The sequence below is a fragment of the Dicentrarchus labrax genome, unplaced genomic scaffold, assembly GCF_905237075.1.
Source record: "Dicentrarchus labrax unplaced genomic scaffold, dlabrax2021, whole genome shotgun sequence".
Taxonomy (NCBI): Eukaryota; Metazoa; Chordata; class Actinopteri; family Moronidae; genus Dicentrarchus; species Dicentrarchus labrax.
The window spans coordinates 28572444-28599196 of record NW_026136706.1 but is presented as its reverse complement, the minus strand read 5'-3'; the positions used below and the strand labels follow the sequence as shown (position 1 = coordinate 28599196).

General features: G+C 39.5%; 2 protein-coding genes across 2 annotated transcripts; both read left to right on the top strand.

The window, feature by feature from the left end:
- The first annotated feature begins 1191 nt into the window (after positions 1-1191).
- Positions 1192-5168, top strand: fundc1 (FUN14 domain containing 1). The gene is made up of 5 exons (XM_051403400.1): positions 1192-1318; positions 1794-1947; positions 3197-3272; positions 3377-3505; positions 4356-5168. Exons 1-5 carry the CDS (start codon positions 1246-1248, stop codon positions 4431-4433), a joined length of 510 nt encoding a protein of 169 aa, XP_051259360.1. The 5' UTR covers positions 1192-1245; the 3' UTR covers positions 4434-5168.
- Positions 5169-6212: 1044 nt separating this feature from the next.
- Positions 6213-23297, top strand: efhc2 (EF-hand domain (C-terminal) containing 2). The gene is made up of 15 exons (XM_051403265.1): positions 6213-6345; positions 7890-8078; positions 9451-9601; positions 10051-10274; positions 10954-11205; positions 11926-12033; positions 12865-13003; positions 14674-14839; positions 14940-15082; positions 16947-17143; positions 17346-17479; positions 18564-18758; positions 20130-20222; positions 20492-20591; positions 22969-23297. The coding sequence occupies exons 1-15, from the start codon at positions 6304-6306 to the stop codon at positions 23095-23097; spliced, it is 2262 nt and encodes a 753-aa protein (XP_051259225.1). The 5' UTR covers positions 6213-6303; the 3' UTR covers positions 23098-23297.
- The last annotated feature ends 3456 nt before the right edge of the window (positions 23298-26753 follow it).

Below are 26753 nucleotides of genomic sequence, written 5' to 3'. Positions count from 1 at the left end.
GTGATATTGTCTGATGGCTGATAGCACAAATGAGCGTCCGAGGCACTTTGAGGCTCGGGGCTGGATCAGTCTGTAGCTGAAAGTGCTCCTGAGCTGCCTCAGCTCAGTGTAGAGAGGATGAGAGGGGTTGTCCATGATGGCTTTCAGCTTCCCTCTCATCCTCTTTGCAGTCACAGCCTCCACACCGTCCAGCTCCATCCCCACCACCGAGCTGGCCTTCCTCACCAGCTTGCCTAGTTTGTTGGCAGCACACCTCACCAACACACCACAGCAAAGAAGAAGACACTGGGCACTACAGACTGGTAGAACATCCATAGTAACCTATTCTGATGTTGATCACCCTAAAATTACAAATAGCCTGCCTTTTGGTTTTTGTACAACAAATACTTTTCCAACCTTTTCCCTCAGAATTTATTTTACCAAACTGACAATCAATAGTAGAAATATACAATAAATACAAATAGATATTCCTGTCAGGCAGGGTTTATATATCAGAACAGGCAGAAAGTCATTTTGTATCATTTGATTGTTTTTGATAGCCTCTTCCCAAACTTGCAATAATGAGTAATATTACCTCACAGTACTACATGAGAGAGATAATCTGTGAAAACAAAAGGTTCCTCTGATGGCATTTGTAAGAATCAACTGGACCTGAACGCAAACAACCAATCAGAGCTGAGAAAGATATAGAACGTATGGCATTGAGACTCAATAATCATCTACAGTTCTTGACTCTGATTGGTTGTTTTTGTTCAGGCCCACTACAATGAGCCAGAGGAACCTTTTGTTTTCAGAGTATGCATCTCACTTACTACTATCAGGATGTAAACGCTTCAACAAATAGGACAAAAATATGACATTTTTACAGAAACTACCTACAGCAGCTTTAATCAATAAAAATAAGGCCAAACAAAAGCAAAAACTGTAGGCACAGTCGGCCATTACGCCAGTCTGGCTGCTCCTCACATCAAGTGTTAGGTGATCTGACTCATATGGTGCAAAAATGCACTGATAGCGGTTTAGATATAATTATGGACAGCCACCAATATGACCAAAAAGATTTTTTTTTAAATAAAAAATAACCTACTGCAGATTTAAATAGTAATGATAATGTTTACACTTTGCACTCAAGCCTTTGTTCTGAAAAAATCCTCAGTGTCATACTTATTATTACAGTGTGTAAATGAAGATATCATTGCACAGGCAGGGCTGTCTGTTTTCTGTTTTACTTTGACCGTCAAAAGTATGCAAATGACGCCGGACGTGCAGGCAGCTGAGGACAGAGCAGCGCACTCCAAAATGGCGAACCGCGACAAGGGTAAGTAGGCCTTTAAACTCAGTACATCTCTGTCTGAACTGAGACTTTTCTTAGCACGAATATCACATGAAACAGGTTTTTAAACTTCTACATTACATTCGGGCGTCCTTAAAGCTCCGCCGCCCTCTCGCTTAAACCGCGACGTCTTCAGACGTAGCGCCAATAGCTAACTTTTCAACTGTCGCTTAGCTTTACTTGTCTGCTCATGCTAACTTATTGTCCGGCCTATATAGAACTTTACTAAGTTCCCACAGAGGCCATGCATGGAGTTATCGTTAGCTATCTTAAAACACATGTAAACATATGGACTGATAGGGTTTGTCACTAAGTTATGGCAGTGTGGCGTTCATACTGTTATGTTAAATTAAGAAGTGCTGTAGTTTGACAGATTGATTTAATATGGCAGTCCTATCCTTTTAGCTAGTAACTGCTTCGTTGCGATTGTATGCTGACTGTTTTTATTTTGTGTGTAAAGAGCTGGAAGGGGAGATTTACGACAAAGTCGTAGACCTGACAGAATATGCCAAACGACAGCGATGGTGGAATCGCCTTTTTGGGAAAAACTCCGGCCCCGTAGCAGAGAAATACTCCGTTGCCACACAGATAGCCATAGGAGGAGTGAGCGGATGGTAAATATTCTCATTGGAAATGTATTGTGTTGCCTTCACGTGCACCTTTGGTTTTTTATGGATAACTATGATGTGCACGACAAAAAACATTTTGAATGGCTCTCAAATAGTCCAGGGTTAAATTAGGCAACTCACTTGGATAATTTTTTCATCTGTCTTTATTTTATCAGTTATGCAAACATATTCCATGCTCTCTACCCTTAAATTCTTTGGTGGTGGATTTAGGATATCATACCGCACAGCCGTTTTAGTTACACTGGTGATTTTAAAGGTAGCCTGTTTGAAGTAGGCCTGCCCTGTTAATTTAAAAATATAATCCATATTGCAGTATAGCCAAGTGTATTATTCAGATTGCAGAAGTTTCAGTGTAGGGTTTGAGTTAAGTGGGAGCCAGTGGGACCTGAGCTCCCACATGAATGGGTCTGAGCTCCCATGAAAGCATTCAAATTGTACATCTGTGGAGGTCTCTCATACATTATTTTAATGACAAATAATGCATTATTATTTCAGTTAAAGTTGCGTTACATTGACTACTATTCTCTTGAATTCTATATTGACTGCTTTCATTGTATTGGATTTACTTGTAAAACACTGCATCCTCCCATTAGTGGAGCGCTAGATAGTCCAACTACTTTCATATGATACTAAAAAGGGTAGCAGTCTCTCTCTTTCTCTCATGGAAAGCGCACCTGTTACATTATTATTTATTTACCACCACCCCAACGTTAGTTATTTGAGAGACCCCCACAAACCTCAGATTATAACTCAAACCCTGCTGCAATATTTTGATAAAGGCAAAATGTGAGACAAAACGGCATTATAATGAAGAGCAGAGATTCACTGGACTACAAATCTTCTTCTGCCGATGTAACATGTTGGTTTGCTACAGAACCCAACAAATGTCACATCATCATGATCCAGTCATAATCAGTGTTTGTTATTGTTCCTACAGTGTGCTGTCTGAATGCTGTCTGTGCAGAGTTTGACACTAGAAGGATGTTTTCACATTCATCTACTGAAAGTGGAAAGTTTCTCTGAGCTCATTGAAAATCAGATTTTTAAGGGGCGGGGCCTACCAGCAGGATTTGTGACATCACAAATAGTCAGGAAGTCAGTCCTGGTCCAGTATCAACTTGTACAGTGTGATGTAGAAACTTGAAGCCACCAGTGCACATCCACTGAGAATGGACTTTACAGTGAAGTAGGAGACATCTTGTACCATTTTATGCTCTGTCTCGACTCATTTTAGGTGTGTAGGATATCTCTTCCAGAAGGTTGGAAAGGTTGCCGCTACATCTGTAGGGGGAGGTCTCCTGCTGCTGCAGGTATTCTTGCATCACCGGGCACAAATGTATCCTCTCAACAGAATAAAATCCTTTTAGTGAATCTGCCTCTAATGTGTTTTTCATTGTCCTGACTCTTTCTCCAGATAGCTAACAACACTGGCTATATCCAGGTGGACTGGAAGAGAGTGGAGAAGGATGTCAACAAAGCTAAGAAGCAGTTAAAGAAGGGGACCAATCAAGCCGGCCCGGAGCTAAACACATTTGTGGAGAAGGTAAGATATTTGTGTTTTGTTGTTGCTTGGATTGTCACACAAAGGCCAATCAGAGCTTCGCTTTCGGCCTTGATGAATCATCCTTCAATCACACATTCAAAATGAGACCTAAAGTAAAGTCCCGGTGGCTGGCCTTGTGGTTAAAACGCTTAACATATGACTGCAACGTCCCTGGTTTTGCACTACTTTGACTAACATTAAAAAAACTGAAAACTGAGCGTGTCTCTGTGGTGGTATAAGAGACATAAATAGACATACTATTTATGTCTCTTATAAATAAGTTCACAGATAAACAGAGAGTGGGCCATCTTACCTTCTTGTGATCTCTGTTAGAGATGCATGGGACAGTATATGTCGTTTGGAACCGTCTTCACAAAATTTTAGTTTTGAAATAAACTAATAGTAATTTCAATTATTTTTTAGAACAAAAATAGCATTTTTTATTGTATCAATTTAATATTCAAATACTGTAATGTAAAATCTTTTTTTAAAAAATATAAATTCAAACAGAAGTTTTTCTAAAGAGGAAAAGTAGATTCCCTCAAAAGATTATAGATCAGCAAAAGGTCTTTTTAGTTTATTTATATTTATATAAAGTTTGAGTTGTAAAATTTAAATTTAGTGAAGTTGCCTTGAAACTAGTTTTCTCAACTGTTTTTTTCTTTTACAGTGTACAGTGCAGTGGAAATGAGGCATTAATGTGATTCATTTGTTAAAGAGTCAGAGAAAACCTTAACTTAAATGGTTAATTCAGCTACTATGTGTATATATGTTGCATTTCAGTGTGAATTACTGTCAGTCTAGAATGTAACTGCTTTATATGCTCAAACATGTTTTCTGTCTTCTTCAGTCCACAGAGTTTGTGAAGAAGAACATTGTCGTCACAAGCGGATTCATCGGAGGGTTCCTGCTCGGCCTCGCATCTTAGGGTCTGCCAAATGAGAAGAGTGCTTCTCTGATGTCATGACATACGATAGGGAAATATTCTAAATCATTGGTGGATGGTTTTAAAGTGTTTAATGACAAAAAGCAACCGATCTTAGATTAGCTTGTAGCTATGTGTTTCTACATAAGCTGCACCTCCTTCTGGCTACTTTAATACTGTACCTCCATGAGACTGCACTGTCCATTCGATGTGGAACTTCTTGGTTAGACCAGAAGGACCCTCTTAAAATACTCCACTCTCCAGGCCAAATAATGCAACATATCATAAAAAACGACTGGAAAACATGTAAATCAGAATGTTGTAATGTTTTTATTTATTTATTTTTACCAAACTGATATTGTACCACAGTGAAGATGATGCACTGTTATTGCTGCCTTGTTGCACACAATCAATCAAAGTCGAGTGCAAGTAGATTTAAATTCACCTTTACATGGCAGGTGGAGCCCATAGGAATCTATCAGTGCCAGTGTCAGTGTATTTTTTATTGCCAGACATCGTGATCAGTCTTCTCTAGTGTTAGTGTGCTGATAGATATGGGATCGTTATGCCTTTTGTAGAGGTGCTGTATGTTTGATGAGTTATTTCAGCCTCCCCTACAGTTCTTTTTTTTAATGTATTTTGTTTAGCAGTACATTCATGCTTTAGGTTGGGAAGGTTGTGGTTAGTCCACTATGTAAGTTTAACGAAGAAATAAAAATAACAAAAACATTTGAATAATTTCTCATTTATTTTCTGACAATATGTACAAGTGTGTCTGTTTACTCTTGACCTAGATTCCTTTAGAGTCATTGCATGTCATGCGTTTATTATCTGAGCATAGTTTTACTTTCACTTTAAAGGGCACCAGAGATTTCTGTCCCCATTATTATAGAATAAATGAGAGTACACCCTTCTATAGTTAAAACATGTTGCTCAGTTATATATTTTATATTTATATAGCTTTCATGTTTTAAATATACAAATCTAAAATACATTTAAAATGTTTGTCTTTTAAATTTAGTTTCTTTTCAGTTAAGTTTACAGAGTGGGGTCGCTTCTTTCAGTTTAATTCAATTCAATTCCGTTCAAAGGGGCTTTTGGCATGGGTTTCCATTGCCAAAGCAAGTGTAAAATATCTGTATATACAGATTAGTAAGTGGAAAAAAGAAGAAAAAAAAACTAGACTTGTAGTTAAAAAACATGCAAATAAATGTTTAGTTTTTATTAGTTTCAGTATTAGTTTTAGTTCTTTTTTAAACAATAATCTGGGGGCTCTTTGTCAGGGACAGGATTTACAGTAAAAAGTAAAACTGAAAGGAGCAAACCCACTGGTACTTACAAAACAGACTAAAATAAGGTAAAAATATACAGGAAATGCTTTAGTTTGAATGTTTTGGGGCTAAATTTGTCAGCAAGCATGAGGAGGCATTGGTGTATAGTATGTTTTTTTTGAGACTGGGACATAAACTAACCAAAATCTAAACATTTTTAAACAATAAAATCTGAAGTGAAAGGAGCAAACCGGCTCTGGAAACCAGCTGAAACTCAACTGAATTAATAACAAACATTGACACAAGAGCTAATGAAGTATGTAATAATGACACAGTAAGAGCTGTGGACAAGATCTATAATGGACAGTATGCAGTTTCCATTTTGACTTCACATTTTAAAGCACTATTTTCTTTCCTTGTTTTTCAATTAAACTAGTGCGTGGATTAAAATCCCATAATATATTAGTACTGTACTAGTCCCTTCTGTTGCCCGGAGACGCCCTCAAACAAACGCTTCCATGGCAACCACTAACTTTGAATGACAGCTGAACGTCCACAGCAGCAAAGTTGTAAGAAGACAACCTGTTTGAAATATCACAGCCATGGCGTTACCGTTTCTACCCGGGAACTGTCCCAGTAAACAGGTAAGACGTTCGCTCTGTGTCGCACAAATGTTTCGCCTTTAGCTTCGAACAGCTAGCTCGGCAGCTAACGCTCCAGTCTGGTATATTAACGTTAGCTAGTTAGCTAGTTAGCAGGCTCAATAAGGTGAAAGAAGTGTCATTTAAAATGACTCATCAATGTTAGCCGGTTAGATCCTTCTTTATCACACTCAAATACGTTGATCTAACGTTAGATCTAAATTGTGCCTTTTGTGACTCCATACTGAGACTGTTCTCCATCTGTTTTGGAAATGTAACGTTAAGTATATCCGGAAACTTGGCAAATATTTGTAGATTTATTTTAGATAAAGTTCATATTCTCTGTGACTTTAAGCTCTACTTGGTTTTTTAAAGAGTGACATTTCAGTTGAAAAAGAATTATATTTAATCTCATAATTCTTGCATTACATCGTTTTACATCCACAAATGTAAATTTGCCAAAGTGAAACCTCTTTTTTGTGTTTTAATGAAAGAACTGGAGTTGTATTTTAAGTCAGTATCTTGTGCTCAGAACAGAAAGCTCTCAGAACTGTGAGACTGAATATCTTTAATTCAAGTGAATGCAGGTTTTTATTTCTTATTGTTTGTCTATTTATTTTCTGTATCATTTATTTGTTTTTCAATTATTGTTATTGTTTACCCTGTTATTTCTATCATTACTGCACTGCTACTATGTATGTTTTGGAAATAAGAGATAAATAAAGCTGTTAGCAGGCTAGCTCCTGAGCTAAATGTGTATCTAACAATCATTGACAAGATTGACAAGATAATGAGACAGAACTGAGTAAAAATAAAATAAAAGAGATAATAAAATAAAATACAATCGATCTTACAGGTGATACAAGTTATAGTAAAAACTATTAAAATAAAGGGGCAGGATGGAGGGCTGGAAACAGTTTGAGATCCCTGATCTAGGGAGACAACAGATACAATAAAAGCATTAGTTAAAGAGACAAATACACACGTTAGATTAAGAAAAGTGTTTTTACCTTGTGGTAACGTTAGAGGGACCTAAATTAGGGCAATAAAAAAACTATAACAATTATGCTGATGTGGCATTTGTTGTGGTCTGTACCAGAGCATCTCTGCAGCACTACAGTACTTCATTAGAATGCTGTTCTGTCACACATTTACCTGCATCAATACACTGTAGCTCCTGTGGTTTGGATATTGCACATGGCCATATTGTGATTTTGATAATATTTTGATAAATTGTTCAGCCCTACCTTAGTTAACTAAACCTTAAAACAACTTGTAATCAGGGACTTTATGGAATGTTTGAGCTTAATGTAAAATTAAGAAATGTGATTTCCAGGGTAATGTATCCTTCTAAACTAGTATTATGCAAATGCAGGTTAGTTGCTTTTGATTTCTGGCGGTAGTAAATGATCAATGTCACTACATCACTGCCTTACTAATTATAAATATATAATCAGTAATGATTATATTACAGTATGTTTGTAATAGAAAGTGATAATTCTATCAAGGCTCAACAGTTGAAACACTTCCTCTCTTCTGTTCCACAGCTAGGGAAAGAGAGATTCCACAAATCCCAACATTTCGGTTGTTCCAATGGAGTCCCTTTGTTTGTGGGATCTGCAAAGCCAGGCATTGGAGGAGAGCTGTTAGCCGGCCAGGAGATCAAACCCAAGTATTCAGTCTACCCCAGAGGACAGGGCAGCTACGTACCATCATGGGTAGCCTTTGACAAACAGGTGAGCTGTCTTACCTCCTCAGTTATAGACACATATATCAGCTGTGTGGGCATCATGTCTAATTTAAATAAATTCCAGCTAATAGTAAGCAGTGTCTTTAATATGTTACATACAGCACAGTAAATGTTTCTGTGTTGATTTACAGTATTAGTTAGTTAGTAATGGATTACATGTCATTTGGATTATGTATGAAAAATAAGTATCTATAATCTAACCAGATTACATGTGAAGAACGTATAGTTATATTATAGTTACTTTGTCGAGGATTACATGATTATGTTGTTGATTGAACGCTCTATTAACTCACAAAAAGCGTGTCTGGTTCCTAAGACAAGTGCTCTAAGATGGAAGCTTCGAGCAGCAGCAGTCCCTCAAAAACAGCCTTCCATTTCTGGCAATATCACCATCACTTCCACCTAAAGAATGTGCACTAGGGATACATAATATGGATTATCAGATGATACAATAACCGACAATTACCTGCTTCTCATGGCTGATACCGATAACATAACATATTCTAATAAGAAGTTCATAACCTGTAGTTTATGTGCACCTGATGGTAAGAAATGCTGAGATGTAAAGAGCAAAGATACACTGTTGTTAACAACAAACAACAGTTCTGACTTTTCAGATGTTCATTTATTTTTTTCTAGTGAAGTCCATCCACAAACATACTTTAGCTTTCATAGAACATAAAGGCTATCAACCGTTTTGCATAACAATTATTATCGAGCAATAATTTATCAGCTAAACTGATACTATTATATTCTATATTCAAACAATGAAAAACTAAACAGCTACTTCATTTCCAACACTGGGACAAGACCACTTTCTCTTAAACTGAGAAGTTGTGCAAGTGGTCTTCCTCTTAAATAAGTAAAATAATCTTGTTCCTCTGCTGGGATATTACTGGTTACTGCTTCAATAGAGCTCAATACTAGCTGGAATATTTTATTAAGACACAGTTAGATATTAAAACCAGATTACTTTCCTAATGTAAATCATGTCTGACAAGATTTTTTTTGGACAAAAAATAAGATTTTTTTACATCCTTGAGATTCCTTTTTTGCATTGTGGCAGCTGCTTTTTGGAGAGGTGGGGAGAGACTTTTTAGTAGCTTAATAATATTTTTAATGTTCGATTACATGTTCTTTTGTAATGCAACAAATTACATTACTACTGACCCAACCCTGCTCACTTTACACAGTACAGAACAACACCTGGACTATGTTACTGATCTGTTTATCATTTTTAACATTTGCATATTTCTTCATTATTCAAGTCATTAAAGAAACCTTGAAAACTAATGATCGGTTATGTAACTAAAAGCCATAATTTGATCATTTAACTAACTGCCCTTTTGCACCTACAGGTTCTGTGTTTTGAAGCATACTTTCAGGAAGCTGTGCCTCAGGCGCGAGATGAGACGTACAGAATCAGGAAGTGTAAGATCTACTTCTACCTGGAAGATGATACCATACAGGTGGTGGAGCCAGAGTACAAGAACAGTGGCATCCCTCAAGGTGTCTGTGACAGAAAAATGTCTAGTAAATGTAGTTCAGCAGACTTATTTTTCATGTACTGCATAAATGTTCCATTACCCACAGTACACTTCACTGATGAGCACTTTAATACTTGGCTGTGGCTCAGAGGTAGAGCGGGTCGTCCACTAATCGGAAGGTTGGCAGTTTGATCCCCGGCTCCTCCCGCTGCATGTCGAAGTGCCCTTCACTGAATTATGATGTGTATGGTGTATGTATGTATGAATGATTAGTTTCCATTCTGGTGAGCAGTTGGCACCTTGCATAGCAGCCACTGCCATCAGTGTATGAATGTGTGTGAATGGGGTGAGTGTGGCATGTAGTGTACAGCGCATTGAGTGGTTGAAAGACTAGAAAGGCCCTATATAAGTACAGTCCATTTACCATTTACTTGTCACTCACCACTGCTGTGTTGTTGTTCCTTGTGGCAGGAACACTCATTTGCCGCCAGCGTATCCCACTGCCTCCTCCAGATGATGACCAGTTCTACAACATTTTCCATTTTAACCTCAACCAGCAGATGGTGCTGTACTCACGCACATTCACTGTGACCGACTGTGACTCTTTCACAAGAAACTTTCTCACAGAGCTTGGGGTGCGCCTGAATGACCGTGCCGCTGTGCCTGCAGACCCCTACAGCAACCTCCGGGAACAGGTAGGCCTCATAATAATTACACATTTCCTTCACTTTAAAGTACATGAGACAGATAATCTGTGAAAAAATCAGGTTCCAATCAGAGCCGAGGAAGATATGAGGACGCTTTGGGTTGGTGGCTTGGAGGTAGTTGAATGTTGAGTCTCATTCCCAGCATCGTTATTTGACAACATGGGAAAGAGACTCAACAACCAACTGTCTTTCTCGGCTCTAATTGGTTGTTATCGTTTAGGCCCATTGGATTCTTGCATATACCATCAGGAGCACTAGGAGTGTTTTTTTCACAGATTATTTGTCTCATGTACTACTGTCAGGATATAGGGACAGTTTAAGCAAATATGACAAAAAGTTATCTTTATAAAAGTTACCTACTGTAGCTTTAAATCAAAATATTGTTTAATATTAGCATACGCCATTCAACCTGATGTTTTAAAGCTACTCATCTTGTCTGAGGAAACCGTATAAAAACCCAAGAGTATTAAGTTTACAACAATATAAAACTAAAATAATTGTGCATCATCAAATTCAAAGCCCTGGAACCAGCATTTTAATCATTATCTTTGATCAACCAATCAACCCTGCTGATGGTACCGATTCCCAATTAAAAAACACCTCCCCCTGAAGAAATCATTTGAAGTCTCTTATGTATGTGTATTATCTCACATGGTCCCTCATCCAGATCGAGAAAAGCATGAAGCCACTCCGGCCTTACGAGAGGCGTGACACACTGAAGCAGTTCCTCGACCACGACCGCAAAGTCCTGCGCTTCTACTGCTTCTGGGACGACAAAGACAGTGTGTTCGGAGACCCCCGGGAGCTCGTTCTGCACTACTTCCTGGCTGATGACACCATAGAGATCCGGGAGGTGATCTCGCCAAACTCTGGGAGAGACAATGTGCCCAAATTCCTGCACCGCAGCAAACTACCTAAGGTGAGGCGTCACGATGGGATCTCTGGGCTACGGGAATGGAGAGAGGAGGGCTATATTTGTTGTCAAGGAGAGGGAGGAAGAACAAACACAGATCCTACAGGTTATGGAAATTCCTGAATACTTCAGAATAGTCAGAAAATGTAAAGAATTCAATGTTTAGGGAGTACATGAATGTAGCAGAATGTGTTACACAGGGTCCTTTTTTCCATATAGACAGTTATTGCAGTGCTTCCCTTTCTGGTCTGGTGACTTTTCATCTTTTTCCCACCGTCCCTCCCCTTGCGGATACCTCATTCAGTCTGACAGGACTGCTGCAGCATCCAGTCTCCCTCAAGCATTCTGGCCTTCTCCTCCACTCACTGACTGAAGCCTAATTCATCTTGAAAGACAGCCAGGCCTCAATCATGTGTGTGTGTTTTCAGTCCAGTAATTTTGTTTGTTCTGATGCCTTTTTAGTAAATGTCAGCCCAAAAGACCAGAACCCTCCATCCAATGGGAAATCGCTGTGTCCTTTAGGGCACATCACTTCATTACTCTTTATTCTGTCAATAAACCCCTCTGTCTGTCTCCCTTTCTCTCTGTCTGTCAGCTGGTCTGTCTGTCTCTCTCTCAGGTGTGTATGTTGGTGATTACATGTAGAATGGTGCTCAGCTCTGTGAAGATCTTGTATGATGTGTTTTGTGTAACAGTTTCCCACCCACTGTTGTGTGTTCCCTGCAGTGTGCTCTGGCCCGAATGAAGCAGCCTGGAGAGATCGCAGACCGCACACTGCTCAATGTGTTTTCCTCCACCAGTAAGGGAGAGCGCTACATACTGGACAGCCTCAAAGTAGGTCCTGTGCTCACACTAGAATTCTATGTTAACTGAGGAGTCATTATGGTCTTAAAGCCCCCTGGGGGGGGGGGGGCCCTTTTCCCAAGGGGGGCCCTTTCCCCCCCCCCCACGCCTTGGAAACCCATTTGGGCCCCTTTTTGGTTGCTTCTTTTTTCTCCCCCCCCTTTTCTTTTTTCTTCTCCCCCTTTAAAATAAAAAAAAAAAAAAAAAAAAAAAAAAAAAAAAAAAAAAAAAAAAAAAAAAAAAAAATAAAAAAAAAAAAAAAAAAAAAAAAAAAAAAAAAAAAAAAAAAAAAAAAAAAATAATAAATAAAAAAAAAAAAAAAAAAAAAACACCTGTGCCTTTGGTATGATCCTGCAACCGTTGCCAAAATGCCCCCCTGGTGGGGAGGAAAAAGATTTTCCCCCAAAAAAAAAAAAAAAAAATAGTATCATAAAATATAAAATATAAAATATACACACCATATACAATAAAATACAATATAAGTTCTTGTATATGTGTACATGTGCAATGTTTCTGAAGTAAAAACAGAAGCTGATATAGCAACATAGTAGTGTCCATAACACTCACATATGCATGTAACGTCTGGGTGTCCACATACTTTTGACAACATACAGTAGAGTATTAGGCAAGCTTGTACCTGAACACCATTGATCTCAACAGTTTGAAGTTTGACCCTGCCGGTTTCATTAACAGCAATACTACCTAAATGTAGCTAAATGTACAATTCGTGTACATCTAGCTAAATTAAAAAACTCAGCAATTCCACGGTGTGGTCTTTCATTCGTCTCATTCTCCGCTCTTTGTTCTCCCTCCATCTGGCAGACAGGAGCTGTCCGTGAGGAGTTTTATAAGGACTCCCATCTGACTGTGGGTGGGGAGGTGAACGTGTGGGGCAGGAAGGTGATCATCACCGACTGTGATGACTTCACCAAAGACTACTACCACTCCAAATACGGCATAGGTAACCCATCCTATTGATTTTAATTTCAGTTGTGCTACAGACATGTGTGCTGTTGTATCTCAACATTTCATTCACTTCTGTAAAGAAAACTAAATGAAACTAAAAACCAGATAAGTTCATTTAAAATTTGAAGTACACCTAACTCAGTTTTGTAAGTTAAAAAAACATTCTTGATCAAGTAGCTTTAGTCATGTTAAGTGACACTGACTTCAATTTGAATTTTTTATTTGTATTGTGAAAAATACTAGTAAAAAGTACTTAAAAAGGAATGTTTTTAACTTACAAAATTGAGTTTGTGCAACTTAAAATTTTCAATGTGAACAGTTTCAACAAATGTTTCTTTTTCATTTAAAATAACATATCGCATTAAGGTGTGTTATTTAATATCACAACTTCAAAAATGTCAACAAAATGCTCAGAATTCTTCCAAATGGCTCAATTTACACAAACTACCTGCAGTTATTGTGTGTGTGTTTGGGTTCATTGTAGAGTTTATTAGTTTTTCTGTATTTGATAAATATTTGGGGGTCTTCCATTTACTCAATGTTACATAAGGGGTCCCTTAAGGAAAACGGCTGGGAACCATTGCTCTAAAGGGCATACTTTTGACGTTTATAGACCAAAATGTGTGATTTCAAGTGTTTTCATCTGTGCAAGAAAACTCTCTATTTATGTAACAAAATTTAATTGAATAATATAAAAGTACATTGACAATGGCAGTGTGACATTTTAGCTAGTCACACATTCATCAGTTGTTCTTGCCTGCAGTACACTGATCTGAACACTTAGTGGCAGTAAGAGCAAGCACCAGGAAGAGCTGTTATCTTCCTAACTAACTGGTTCCTAAGTCTAATGGCTCAGGACTGAGCTTACTTTATAGCCTGTATCAGTGGTTCCCAACCCTTTTCCTGGGAATTATATCACTGAGTAAACTGACTAAGTGACCTATTTTATGGATATTATATTCAATGCATAACAATAAAAGAAAGAAGAAAGTGAGGAACATCTGATGAAAATAAAACACATTTTAAAGTCATTGTTACAACTGTAATGGTAATATTAAGTACTCATATTGGTACTTATTTTTTTATATTCTCAAATAGTAATTTAAACTTGTTAAAAATAACAATTTGATTTAGATATATTCACAGAAATAAATGAAATACTGAGATATAGGCCTACTGTGTATATATTCTTTAAACATTTTCTTGCAACCCCCCATGAAGCTTTGGCGACCCATAGTAGGGGTTGGGACCCACAGGTTGGGAATCGTTAGTCCTTGGTGGATGGAGTTCAGCAGCCTGACATAAGATCCACTGGCCCTCCAGCGATGGTATTTCTCCAAACCTTAACAGTTAAAGAGACTGTGGACCCTCAAGTGGCACACCACTCCCCAGCAGAGGAAACCAGAGCTGGTCCTGGATGTGTCTGCCACCCTGGGCAGGTTTTAGGGGCTTGCTGCATTAGTCACAGTAGTAAACCAGGAGCCCCTAGTGACAGCCACTGTGATGGAGGGTCCTGTCTGACTCTGAGCAGTCAGAGGTCAGACCCAGGCTGCTGTGCTCCTGCATGGATGGATTACCTGCTGGCCTCTGATCATTTCAGCTCTCCTCTTGGCTTCCTTTCTTCTTTTAAGTGTTTTGTCTTTTCTTTCTCCTTCCTCCTCTCAGAGGACTTCACCCCAGTGCAGTACAAAGCTCCCCCGACCCCTAAGCCCCTGAGGCCCGTGCCCCCCTACAACGGCTTTGGCTCAGAGGTGGACTCGCTGAGCTCCTGCCAGGGCCTGCTGCCCAAGCCCCCACAGAAAGATTTCCGCAAATTTATGGAGAAGGACAGGTTGGATGAGTTGTAGCCACATTCACAAACAAATTACACACTGAGTTCTTTGTGCGTTAGTGGAAGCCCCTAACTCTAGCGCATGTGTGTGTCCCACTAGATGTGGCCTCAACAGTAATGTGCTGAATTTCCATGCCAAGATGGTGACCAACGACCCAGTCGACAGAGACAGAGTGTTCATCATCTCCTTCTACCTCTGCGACGACTCCATCAGCGTGTTCGAACCCCCACAAAGGAACTCAGGTAAAAATGTTAGGACCAGGACCACTCCCAGGGCTTGGGATACAAATCTAACATTAAAGCTGTAAGCAGCTATGAACAGGACCTCACAGTCGGCGCGTGTCGGGGTGTGCTGCGGCCGCGTCACGTGCCGTCGTAACACGTGCGGCCCACAACATTTTCACGTAATTCATATCAAAATCGCCATGCAGAGCTTACTTCCTTTTTCCAGTAGCAAACGTGAAGTTTCATTGAGATTGGACAATGTACACTGAAATTATGAGTACTATCTGTTTTATGGCGAATCGTTGAAATTCGATGCAATGCCACGGGCACGCCGTTCGATGAAATGTCGTAAATAGCACAACTTTTGATCATGAATGTCTTTAGATTGCGCTGATTAAATTTGAAGTAGGAGGAGTTTGTTCACAATACAAAATTTGACGTCACGCCACGGACACGCCCTTCATCGTACATGCACAAATAGCACAACTTTTAATCAGCAATATTTCTTGATGGGACTGATCAATTTTGAAGTTGATCCGATGAATCCACTATGAGGGGTTTGTTCAAATACAAGGCGAAAAATTTACAGAAAATGACTACAGAATTAAAAAAGGCCACCTTTGATGGCACGCCACGGACACACCCTTCGACGTACATTCACAAATAGCACAGATTATAATCAGCAACATTTTTTGACTGCACTGACCAATTTTGAAGCAGATCCGATAAGTCCCCTATGAGGAGTTCATTTAAATACAGGGCAGAAATTTGCCTAAAGTGAAAATGAAAATCAAAATGGCCGCCGAAACTGAAACTGAAAATCAAAAAAGCCTACTTCCTGCTGTGTTTGGGTTATGGGTCCAAGTGGCTTTTTGGTATGTCCTAACTTGATATATATGCATCTCAAATGTCATTCATGTCCCCTAAACAGGACACCAGGGCTGTTTTTTTGAAAATTTGTAGGGGGCGCTATTGAGCCATTTTGAAACATCCATTTGAAATGTAAAATGCTGCCATGTGGGACGTGTGTGTCAAGTTTCATGAGGTGTTGAGCCTGTTTAGCCCGCACAAAATGCGATCAAATGTTAAAACAACAAGGTGATGCTCGCCGTGTCGCTACGGCAACACAGTTCAATATTTAAAACAATATTTGACAGTATTTTGTACAATTCTATACGGATAGTATGTCACGGGTTCATGGACTGTTCAGCATGTCAAAACTAAATTGTAGTGTAATGTCAAACAAAACAATATCATTTAAATTTAATTTAGATTGGATTTTTTCTGTTTAAATTGTTTTTCTTAGCTTTTTATGTTATATAAAATACAGTTTGATATATTTTAACAAAATCTCCTGTCACAGGTAACCCTATCCTATTGCACCATTACAAATTGATGTGTCAAAATATAATTTCAGTGAACACAGAATAGTAAAATAAAAAAGGGGGTACAAAAACAAACTTCAAGAAAATTAAAACTGCAGTAAGTAATTTTTATGAAAATAGCTTTATATCATATTTGATTATATATATATATGATATATTTTCATATCATTTTTATGAAACTTTCGCTATATCCTGAAAGTAGTATATGGGGCCGATAATATAACATAACATAGCATTATATAAATAGCTGCCCAGTAATAATATTGAAAGCTGGGTAAGAGTAGTTATCCATGTTTACTGTGTTGCTGTAAAATGCTCTTAAGATTGGAATTTAATAACATTAAGACACATGGTCAACAATGATGTAAAAGTAAATGCCCGTGCTTTTAAACTGTGGTCAAAGGACTAAGTTACTTTTTCAACAAAGTTAATTTCAGTGGAACTGAAAAACTAATCATACCCTTTTATCCTTCTCTCTCTCACACGCGGTGCTCCAGGTGTGCTCGGTGGTAAGTTCCTAGAGCGTGGTCGTGTAAAGAAGCCAGGCCAGGACCTTTTTAAGAGCGAGGTGTCTGAGTGCTTTACAGCTCAGGATCTGTACGTCGGAGCCACCCTCTGCCTTAACAATAAGCACTTTCAACTTCTGGACGCCGATGAATACACCTTCAACTACATGGAGCAACATGCTGAGGAGGTAGGGGGAGAGCTGGAAGAGGAATATTTGGTGGTTTTCCAAGGTTTACGTGGGGGATTGTAGCGAAGGCCCTGCAAGCTTGTTTTCAGTGCTGGTCTTTGGAGCAGGCTGCTAGAGCTCCAGCAGTCATATTTAGTCATCTAGGTGTTACTTGTTGCTATATGTGATTAAAGATTGCATGTTTGTGTGTTTGTGTCTTAAGTTCCCTAAAGCCAATGTGGGTAACATCCTCAGTAAACTGCGTTCCATTCCAGAGGAGAAACAGAGTGAGATCAGGAAGTTTCTGGCTCTCAGTGACCCCAGCAACACTGGCTTCATCCCCTATGAGTCATTCAGGTACTGTAGTAAAACTGCAACTATAAGTATAGTTCAGTCTGTCTAGTATGCCTCCCCTTGTGCCAATAATATATACTGAAGCAGATGATCAGAGCCCCCCTCCGTTAATTATTTAAGTTATTGATCAAGCACAAATGCTAAAAGTTTCTGATTCCAGCTTCTCAAATGTGAGGATTTTCTGTTTTTCTATGTTTTGTTTTATTTTATATAATTAATTATATAATTGATAATTTAATTTAATATTTTTTACTTTTTGACAGAATGTTACCGTACGTTGTTGTTGAAAAGTGTGATGACAACTTTTCAGCATTTCTGACATTTTGTAGTCATTGAAAAAAAAAAGTAATTGCTGGTCGCAGCCCTAATTTGCACAGATACTGATTGAGCAAATTGGATTGTGCAGCTCTATACTTGAAACCTTCCACACATGAATACACATATCTGAACAAAATCTGCATATTCATAGATTCTGCAATTTTCAATGAGGTAGAAGGAGTAGATGCCTTTTTAGGGGTTTTAATGTGGAAATTGTACTTTTTCTTAGGGATGGGCACCATTGGGTGCCTTGCTTCTATTGAAATAGTTGCTCACTGGTGCATATGTTACAGGTACCAGAGGCATCACCGCAACTCTCTCTCTACATTGCCCTGGTAGCAGGAAGCCTCCCCCAAGGCTAGTAGCTACGTTAAGCATGGTTAAAATGCCGAACTAAGCTGTCTAAAGTGTGGCTGTATTTTACTCAAAAGGATTCCAACAGCCATTTCTAAAGTGGCCATTTAAGCCCCTGTACCGTATCATTTTAGCTCTGGCATCGGAAGAAACCAAAACGATACCCAACCTTTGTCTGGAGGAGATCTTGATACATACCTAAGATCTGATCATAAAGTGTAATTGTCTGTTAACATTATAATGATAATTATCAACTAGACGTGTATAACCAGGAAGAACAGCTGACAGGAAACTCTTGTCAAGATAAAGATTATGAGGATGTAAATATTAAAAGAGCAAAGAGAAATTCCATACCCACTGGCTTTAAAGTAAGAACAGTGGAATGTGTTATTTTCTGTATGTGTATGCATCACAGAGCCCTGCTTATGGGTCTGGACTGTGGCCTGTCGGAGCACGAAGTGCTGGTGCTGGGCCGATGTTTCTCGGAGCGCGAGCAGCCTGAGGTGGATGCAGGCCTGATGCTGGCCGTGGCCCAGGACTTCCTCAAGAAGAAGCACTTTGAAGAGCTCCCTGACATGGCCAGAGCCTTCGCACACCATGACCGACACAAGTAGGTGCGCACACACACACACACACAAACACAGATGTTAGCTTAAGACTAAACAGTGTTGCAGCAGAAACACACACACACCAACAGCGTCACAACAAGACATCAATCGTGTAGCCATTGGCCCCATATCTCAGAGCAACAATTAGTTCCAGCAGTGTGAGAGTGGAGCATTGGAACCAGATGGACCCTGAAGACCTGTATGGCATGCAGCTCAGAGGACACACACATATGTGGTCTATGTCTATGCTTGTCACCTTCCTTCTCGCTGTGTGCATAAAATTGCATGTTTAATGCATGTGTGCTATCCATATGTAGCAGAGCTCTATAATGGATGGATCTGATAATGGATGGTCAGCAGTGTCACAAGGTTAAGCTGCACTGTCTGTTTATGAGGCTGTGTTGACACTCTCAGTTAGTGTAATGAAGATAGCATGACAAGGATGGGCCTCCAGACCATCTGACATCTCTGTGGAAAACAGCGGTGGTCTCAGAGGACAAGCATGCTCTGTTGGACACACACACACATTGTCTTCATACAAATTCAGTTTGAGACCTTTTTCTTCTTTTTTTCTCAGTAATATAATGATATAAGACTTTTTTAGTTTAGGGTAGATTATAGCCTCTAAAGCCTAGTTCAGACTAAAGAGTTGAGACAAGTTCCGTCTAGTTGGATATAATTTGTTGAGTCTTACAATATGAGTGGGGATATGGTATATTCCTTACTACAGTTTTATTAAGAAATGGTGAAAATATAAAAAAAAATGTATTGAGACAAAATTAATTTGGAACTGATTGCTCTTTGAGTACATTTTAAAACTGCAGTAGGTAACTTTTATAAAAATTACTTTTTGTAATATTTACTGAAACTTTCACTATATCCTGACAGTAGAACATGAGACAGATAATCTGTGAAACAATCAGCTTCCTCTGGCTCCTCCTAGTGCTCCTAATGGTATTTGTAAGAATCCACCGGGCCTTAATGAAAACAACCAATCAGAGCTGAGAAAGATAGAAATATGACAATGTTATTTTTATAAAAATACCTACTGCAGCTTTAAGGCCTGTGTTGTACAGATGTGGCTGTCCCTTAAAACAAACTGATGAGTTGATTCTCTCTTTCTTCCATCAAAAACTGCATCATCAGCCGGCTTGAGTGGAGCTGAGTCGGGCCATTTCACACAGCTACAACGTTCTAAAACGTGAATGTGAAATGAGCTTAAAGACCATGTGTATTTTCCTTGAGCTTAATCCAAATGACCCACTACAAAAGCAGCCCAGTGTGGGTCACCACCACCAGGGTTAACCTCTAGAGATTCATGTTTTTTTTCTTAAGTTGGATGCCTGTGTCTCTGCTTTTCTCTGTGTTTCCAGAACCGGCCGTCTCTCCACCAAAGAGACAAGGACCATTTGTCAGGCCTTCCGGCTTCCCCTGCCTGAGAACCTGCTGGGAGGTCTGCTCAGCAAGTAAGAGCCCCACTAATCACCTACGCACAGTTCAGGGTAGAACAGTTCCCACTGCATTTTCAGAGTTTTTCAATTTTCAAATTTCATTTATTGTGAAGTATAGCCCACGTCTTTGCCCAGAATCTTTTTCTTGGCATGGTTTAAAAATCAGCAGTCAGACTGAATACCACTAAAACCTCTGAAGTAGAGCAAAAAAGCTTCATTTAAATGTTGTCTTTGTTATTTGGAGGTTAGTACGTGTTTCTAATCTGGATGCATGTCTGCTGTAGGTTCACAGACGGGGATGAGATTGACTACCATGCGTTCCTGGCTGGCATTAACTGGGTAGAGCACCCTGCTCCCCCAGTAATGCCGGAAGACACCTTAAAGGTAAGAGAGAAAGGAACTCCTTTGTTCTTCTCTCCTGCATTTGTATCTTTCCTATGTAATGCTGATTTAGCATGCACTACCACAGCCAAATCTAAGTAGAAACAGGTGAGCAGGAGAGATATACACCATGGCATGACAACAAAGGGAGTCTTGCATGGACAGAATGGGAGTGGACCGAATCCGTATGTGTGTTTGGGTGTGTAAGAGTGTGTACGCCGATGCTCACTCAATTCTCTGTTTTCCTCTGTCACGGTTTACAGCTGCTCTTTGCCTTGCCGGGTTCTAAGCCCAAACTAGTCAGTCAGTCTCTGCTCAACTACTCTGTGCTCCTTAAAAAGCTCCAAGGTAAACCCCAAGTGTTGTGTATAAGCTGTACATTTTAATCAGATTTTGAAGTATTGCATTACCAAAGTTTGATTGAAACAGGTACATTTTAAAAAGTTGAAAAAAGCTGCTTAAAGGTCCAGTGTGTAACATTTAGGAGGATCTATTGTCAGAAATGGAACATAATATTCATAGGTTTCATTAGTGTATAATAGGTTTTCGTTTCCTTAGAACGAGCTGTGTTTATCTACAGAGGAAGCTCTTGTTTCTACAGTAGCCCAGAACGGACAAACCAAATACTGGCTCTACAAAGGGCCTTTAAAGTTTTTCACAAGCTTCACAGCCGTAGTTTTCACTTACACCCTTGGAAGGCCAGCGGTATTAATTTGTTTGCAATCTGCAACTTCACCGCTAGATGCCACTAAGGCTACTTTCACACTGCCAAACACAGCGCTCAGTTCTGATTTATTGCTCATTTATTGATAGAAAGAGGTATTGCTATTAGCTGGTTTATTCTTATTCAGAGTGACATCCATAGAATAATTCCTAAAATGTTTAACATATAAAGACAATAGTACTTTAGGCTCAACATTTTAAAGGCTTAAAATCTATACACACACAAGAAACTGTTTTTTTCATGGAAAGTATTTCCACTGGATCAAATGTCTTTCTTTCAGCTCTAAGCAATTCTCTAAGCCCAACATATTTACTTGAGTTGAGTCAAGTTAATTTAATAGGGTTGATATAACAAATTTTAAAATAAGTGAAATTACACTAGTAAATTAAGTTTATCCAAACCAAATTAAGTTGGCCGAACAGAATTACTTAATCACATGGGAATACTTTGCATGTTTTAAACCAGTCAAAATCATGCAGTTCAAAATAATCGATTGGACTAACATGGGATGATTTCATTAATCTGAATTTTCTTTGAATCATGTCCAGCAAACATGATCTAATCATTACATTAACATGACAAAATTAATTTAATACTAACAAAATTCTAGTTTGTTAATCAAACAAATTCCCTGTTTATAAAAGTTTAAGTGTAGTTGAATGTGTGGTCATTTTACAATTTTCATGGCTATTTTCACATACAAGCTTGGAAGGTGAGGGTGAAGAGAAGGAGTTGCGATCTGGAATTACATGGCTAGTTGACTAAATCCTACACACTGGTCCTTTAATGGGAGATGGAAACTCTTTTTTCAAATAAGTTGCTGTTTCCACTCCAACATTCTCCGTGTCACTCCCATGGCTCTCCAGATCTGATGGAACCTTCCTCGCAGTAATATATTATGAAACTCACAGAAAAGTCATATTTCCTTCCTGTTTTATGTATTGTTTGAGTTTCGACTTTTATTTACGTGATCTTGTTGCATCTTCCTCTTCTGATATTGCGAATGGTGCCATTTACTGCTTATCTCATTAACCAACTCCTAATATTCTCGGTAGTGGATGGAAACAAGCATGCATTTGTATTTTCTTTTGCCAGATTACTCGAAATACCGTGAAAGTTGGCGTTACACTTTTGGATGGAAACACAGTTAGAGTGAGGACACAACAGGAATGTCACGTTGACAGACTCAGATTGATTGTCTATTTCCTAAGTGCCTTTCTTTCTTTCTTTCTTTCTTTCTATTCATTATATTTAACAATATTGGGACCAGTTCAAAAGTTATTGCTTTAGGGAAATAAGCTAAATTGCATTGTCCTTTAGTGTTAAAAAGAAGTTCTATTGTTTTCTGTGTGTGAGGTTTAATCAAACTAATGGAGCCTAAGGACGTTAGGTGTTATTTATGTAGCACATTTGATACACACTGACAACTGAAGGTGCTTTTCAAGTTGTATAAAGTACAGAGCAGAGTAAGACAAATATAGGAATAATAAAGGAGAGCTCTATTATAGACAGACAATTACAAAGTTAGTATATTAAAAGGAGTGACAATTAGAACAACCAAAGTGGAGACTAAAACAATTAATTATTGGAAACACTGAACAACAAAGTATTTGAACGCTGTCAGAGCTGTGACCTGTGTGTTCCTGTCGTATCCAGTTTGACATGAATGCGAGGTTTGGCGCCGACGAGGTTCCAGCAAAAGACGTCAACTACTCTTCCCTTCTGCGGGACGTATTCAGCTTTCCCTCCAACAACAGTGACCCACCAACTGCCACCTCCACATAGACACAGAGTGGGAGGTGAAACACACACACACACTACTTATTCTCCAAAGAAAGAGCATGGTATATCAGCCTAACCAGCATCTGTGTTTTCATACATAATGTTATAAAGAGTTCGGTCTAGACCTGCTCTATTTGAAAAGTGTCCTGAGATAACTTCTGTTATGAATTGGCGCTATACAAATAAAATTGAATTGAACTGAATTGAATTGAAATTGTGTGTTATTAAGGAAATGTGATGTGTGTTTAATCTTAAAGTTTTCTTTCTCGCATCTGAATAATTTGGTGGTAATGGTGCGTTCGAGTGTAAGCTAACACAATCCAGTTAACTGGAAAATTGATGCTTCAGGGCGGAGAAGTTGTGAGAGCCCAGATACTTTTGGTGTGCTTGTGTGTGTGTTTACGCGGGTTGGTGTGAATCCCTCCGAGACATGGTAAAAGACAGGCGGCGTTAATGTTAATGTTAGGGTTAGAAGAATGCTGTAGTCAATAGACTTTTTCACAGCTGCCATTCTGTTCTGTTCCATTCAGGTCAAATAAGGCCATGTTGGCTCTGCTACACCAAATGGAACAAAGCCTTAATTAGTGAACCGGTGTCCTGGCCATACACCAGTTCGACTCAATCTCGAGTAGTGCTCAGCTGTCAATCATGACGTGAAACCCCCCCACTTCAAATAACCAATGAAAACCAAACTGATCAGAAAAATGAACTTTGGGAAACAGTTATTTGACATGTACTTGATTATTGATTATTTAGTGTGGCCAGTGTCCTCTCTGCTAACATGGTAGGGGCGGGGTTTATGACATATACTGCCAGCAGCCACCAGGGGGCGATTGAGATGTTTTGACTTCACTTTGGAGAGCTGTCTTGTCGCCTATCTTTATATATGTCAGTGGTACATATATAGTTACATCTTAAGTTAGCTAATTTTAGCAAAATGCTAGCTAACTAATGTTGATGTATGTATAATGAATCCTCCCTGATGATGTCTCCTCTCAGCAATGTTTTGTTGACGTGCTGTGAGTGACCGCCTCCTGTTGTCTGTCTGTCTGCACTCAGCAGAAGCAGAACATGGAGGCTCGCTGTAAAAAATCTGGTTCTCTTGCTTTGTCCTTGTTCCACTTTACTGCTGTTCTGCTCAGGAGCCCTGCACTGTAAAAACTGATATACAGGAAGGTCATAAATGTCTCTGGGGTTAGGAGAATCGGAGTGTGTTTGTGTGCGCGCAAGCACACGTGTGTTTGTGTGCATGCGTGCAAATGTGCGTGATGTGCTTAATGCGAGTCTGATGGAGTCACGGCTAATCTATGAAGTCTAAACAGATATCTGAGAACAAGAGGGGAAAAGTTTCTGTTTACTGGCTGCGTGCCTCTCTTTTCTCATGACAACAAATCCTAAACCTGGAAGCACACACACATCACAAAGCACCTGCGTTCAGATGTTTTTCTCAGAACTGTTCCCCCAGAGCAGCCATTTCTGGCCCTACTGTTAACTCCGAACAAGTAACTGATATCGCTCAGTGGGTCTCATGTTTTGATTTGGTAGCTTCAGTTGAGTTTTACACTATTTTAAACTCTAATTTGGGATTGAGTACAATTGTGTATACCCCCATTCAGAACTTACTACTACGTTTTTAACTGCTTATGAAACCATCTCAATTTAATTCTGATGCTCTTCATGACCTATATTAACAACTTATTCTGTCCGCTCTCCCTCATTCCAGTGATTCCTCAGTGCCTATGGGCATTGGCACAGAGAGGGAGGGGCGGGGGAGAGGGTTGAGGCTTAGACCCTGCCTTACAGGGTCAGCCACTGCCCCAGGTGCACATGGGGAAACACTTAGCTGCGCTCTCATTATTCCATATCTCCCTCTATCTCTGTCGTTTTATCCCTTCTTTCTCCACGAACCCCCCCGCCTCACCAAGGGCTGCTGTTCTCATTCCACATGCAGTATCACGCACACAACGGTGTGTCTTTGTGTGCAAATGAGTGTTAAGGTCATTAGCTGCACTGTGGTCTGCCCTGTGTCCTCAGCTCCATCTGAGAAGTTCAGTCTTTGATGCCGGTGTTTTATTCCCGCACTAGACATTATTCCTCGATTCTGCACTGGATGACTGTGTTCCTCCTCAAACTCCAAAAACCAGACCTGGTACGCTCATCAAACATCAGTTGTTTTTGGCAGCTGCTGTGACATTGCTTTACCTGGTCAAGAAAAGAGAAAGTTATTCTACACCAGCTGTAAATTACAACTATGGGACTATTTTTTGTTAGGCCTTTGGCTCCCAGCGGAGACCATTTTTGAGGCAAACGTGCCAGTTTTTCTGTTGCACAGCGGTCCACATAAATCTCCCAAAATTATAGCCCCCTTCCATTTTTTTCATGTAGTTTAAAATAAGGCTGGAAATCAATCTTCCAAATGAAGACTGAATATGTCTGTGCACCATCAGTCAGTCCACAGCCTTGTGCCGCTCACAGATAATACAAACCAGCTTGAAAAAGGAAAGACCAGTGAGCTTTGGTTAAAAACTGACAGATATTTAACTCTTCAGTTCAGAGTCTTACTTTTATAATAGCCCAAATTCTTATGCAATGGAACAAAGATAGACATGGCAGGTGTTGGGACAACATGCCCATAGGGCCAGCAAATGTGTGACTCAGGTTGTGATGTGACCCTGCCCCGCTAACGGGATTAACAGAGATGGAGGAGGAGATGACTAATGTCATGTCAGGTCCAGTCACATCTCAGTTACTGGTGCTCATGGGGACAGCATGTCCGACCGCCTACAGCCAAGGTGGGACTTGATCGAGACAGGGACAACTGCCACGTCATACTCTGAACAGTCACCGGTTTATTCGCTGATGTAATGAGGCTGCAATCTGACCTGCGGCCTAAAACACTCATACCAATCATACGGGTATGGGCCCAAATGGTAAGCAGGCAGCAGAACATCAGTAAGATGGACATGTAATCAAGATTACATAATCAGATTAGAAAAAATAAGTAACTATAATTAGCCCAGATAACATTTGAAAAACGGGTAATTAGATTACAGTTTCATACGGGGTTCCTTAGACAAGCGCCTCACTTTGTGGCAGACCTGTAGGGATGCATAATGCCAGTATTTGGTATCAGGTCCAATACTGTGCTCTTGTACTCTCCGATACCACTTTACGGCACAGATATTTTAAGCAACTTTAGTAACATTTAAAGCTATAATCTATAAGATTCCTGCATTCAAATGTCTTCAACTCTAGAGCTACTATGTTTATGTAGTTGAGTTGTGTATTTCCATTATCCCAAATGCTTCCAACAATGTTCAAACTCAGTGATGGCGGTGAAACGCAGAGTTACCTGAATAAAATGTAAAAAACATTTCACATATCCCCTTTGTGCCTGCATCAGTGTTGTGGTTGTCTGCCAGAAGCTGTCATACATTGACTGTTTATCCAGTCTGAAGCCACATTGTTACCATCCACTGTTTAGATCTTGGTGCTTTTTAACTCTAGATTTGAACCGGATGAAGGATTTTAGTCATCGGACGTCTGGATCTTAAGTTATCAGAGAAACAAGCTGAGCTAACGTTAGCAGCAGCTCGGCTCGCAGCCCCTCCGGGACGTCCTTTGTTAGTTTTGAGATGTTTTAAGAGAAAAAATTATAT

Bases quoted from the DNA above. Each gene is read 5' to 3' on its own strand.
- fundc1 (XM_051403400.1), top strand. From the start codon at position 1,246: ATGCAAATGACGCCGGACGTGCAGGCAGCTGAGGACAGAGCAGCGCAC. The intron at 3,273-3,376 runs GTATTCTTGCAT...CTCTTTCTCCAG, and splicing joins GAGGTCTCCTGCTGCTGCAG to ATAGCTAACAACACTGGCTA. The intron at 3,506-4,355 runs GTAAGATATTTG...TGTCTTCTTCAG, and splicing joins TAAACACATTTGTGGAGAAG to TCCACAGAGTTTGTGAAGAA.
- efhc2 (XM_051403265.1), top strand. From the start codon at position 6,304: ATGGCGTTACCGTTTCTACCCGGGAACTGTCCCAGTAAACAG. The intron at 8,079-9,450 runs GTGAGCTGTCTT...TTGCACCTACAG, and splicing joins GGGTAGCCTTTGACAAACAG to GTTCTGTGTTTTGAAGCATA. The intron at 20,223-20,491 runs GTAAGAGCCCCA...TGTCTGCTGTAG, and splicing joins CTGGGAGGTCTGCTCAGCAA to GTTCACAGACGGGGATGAGA.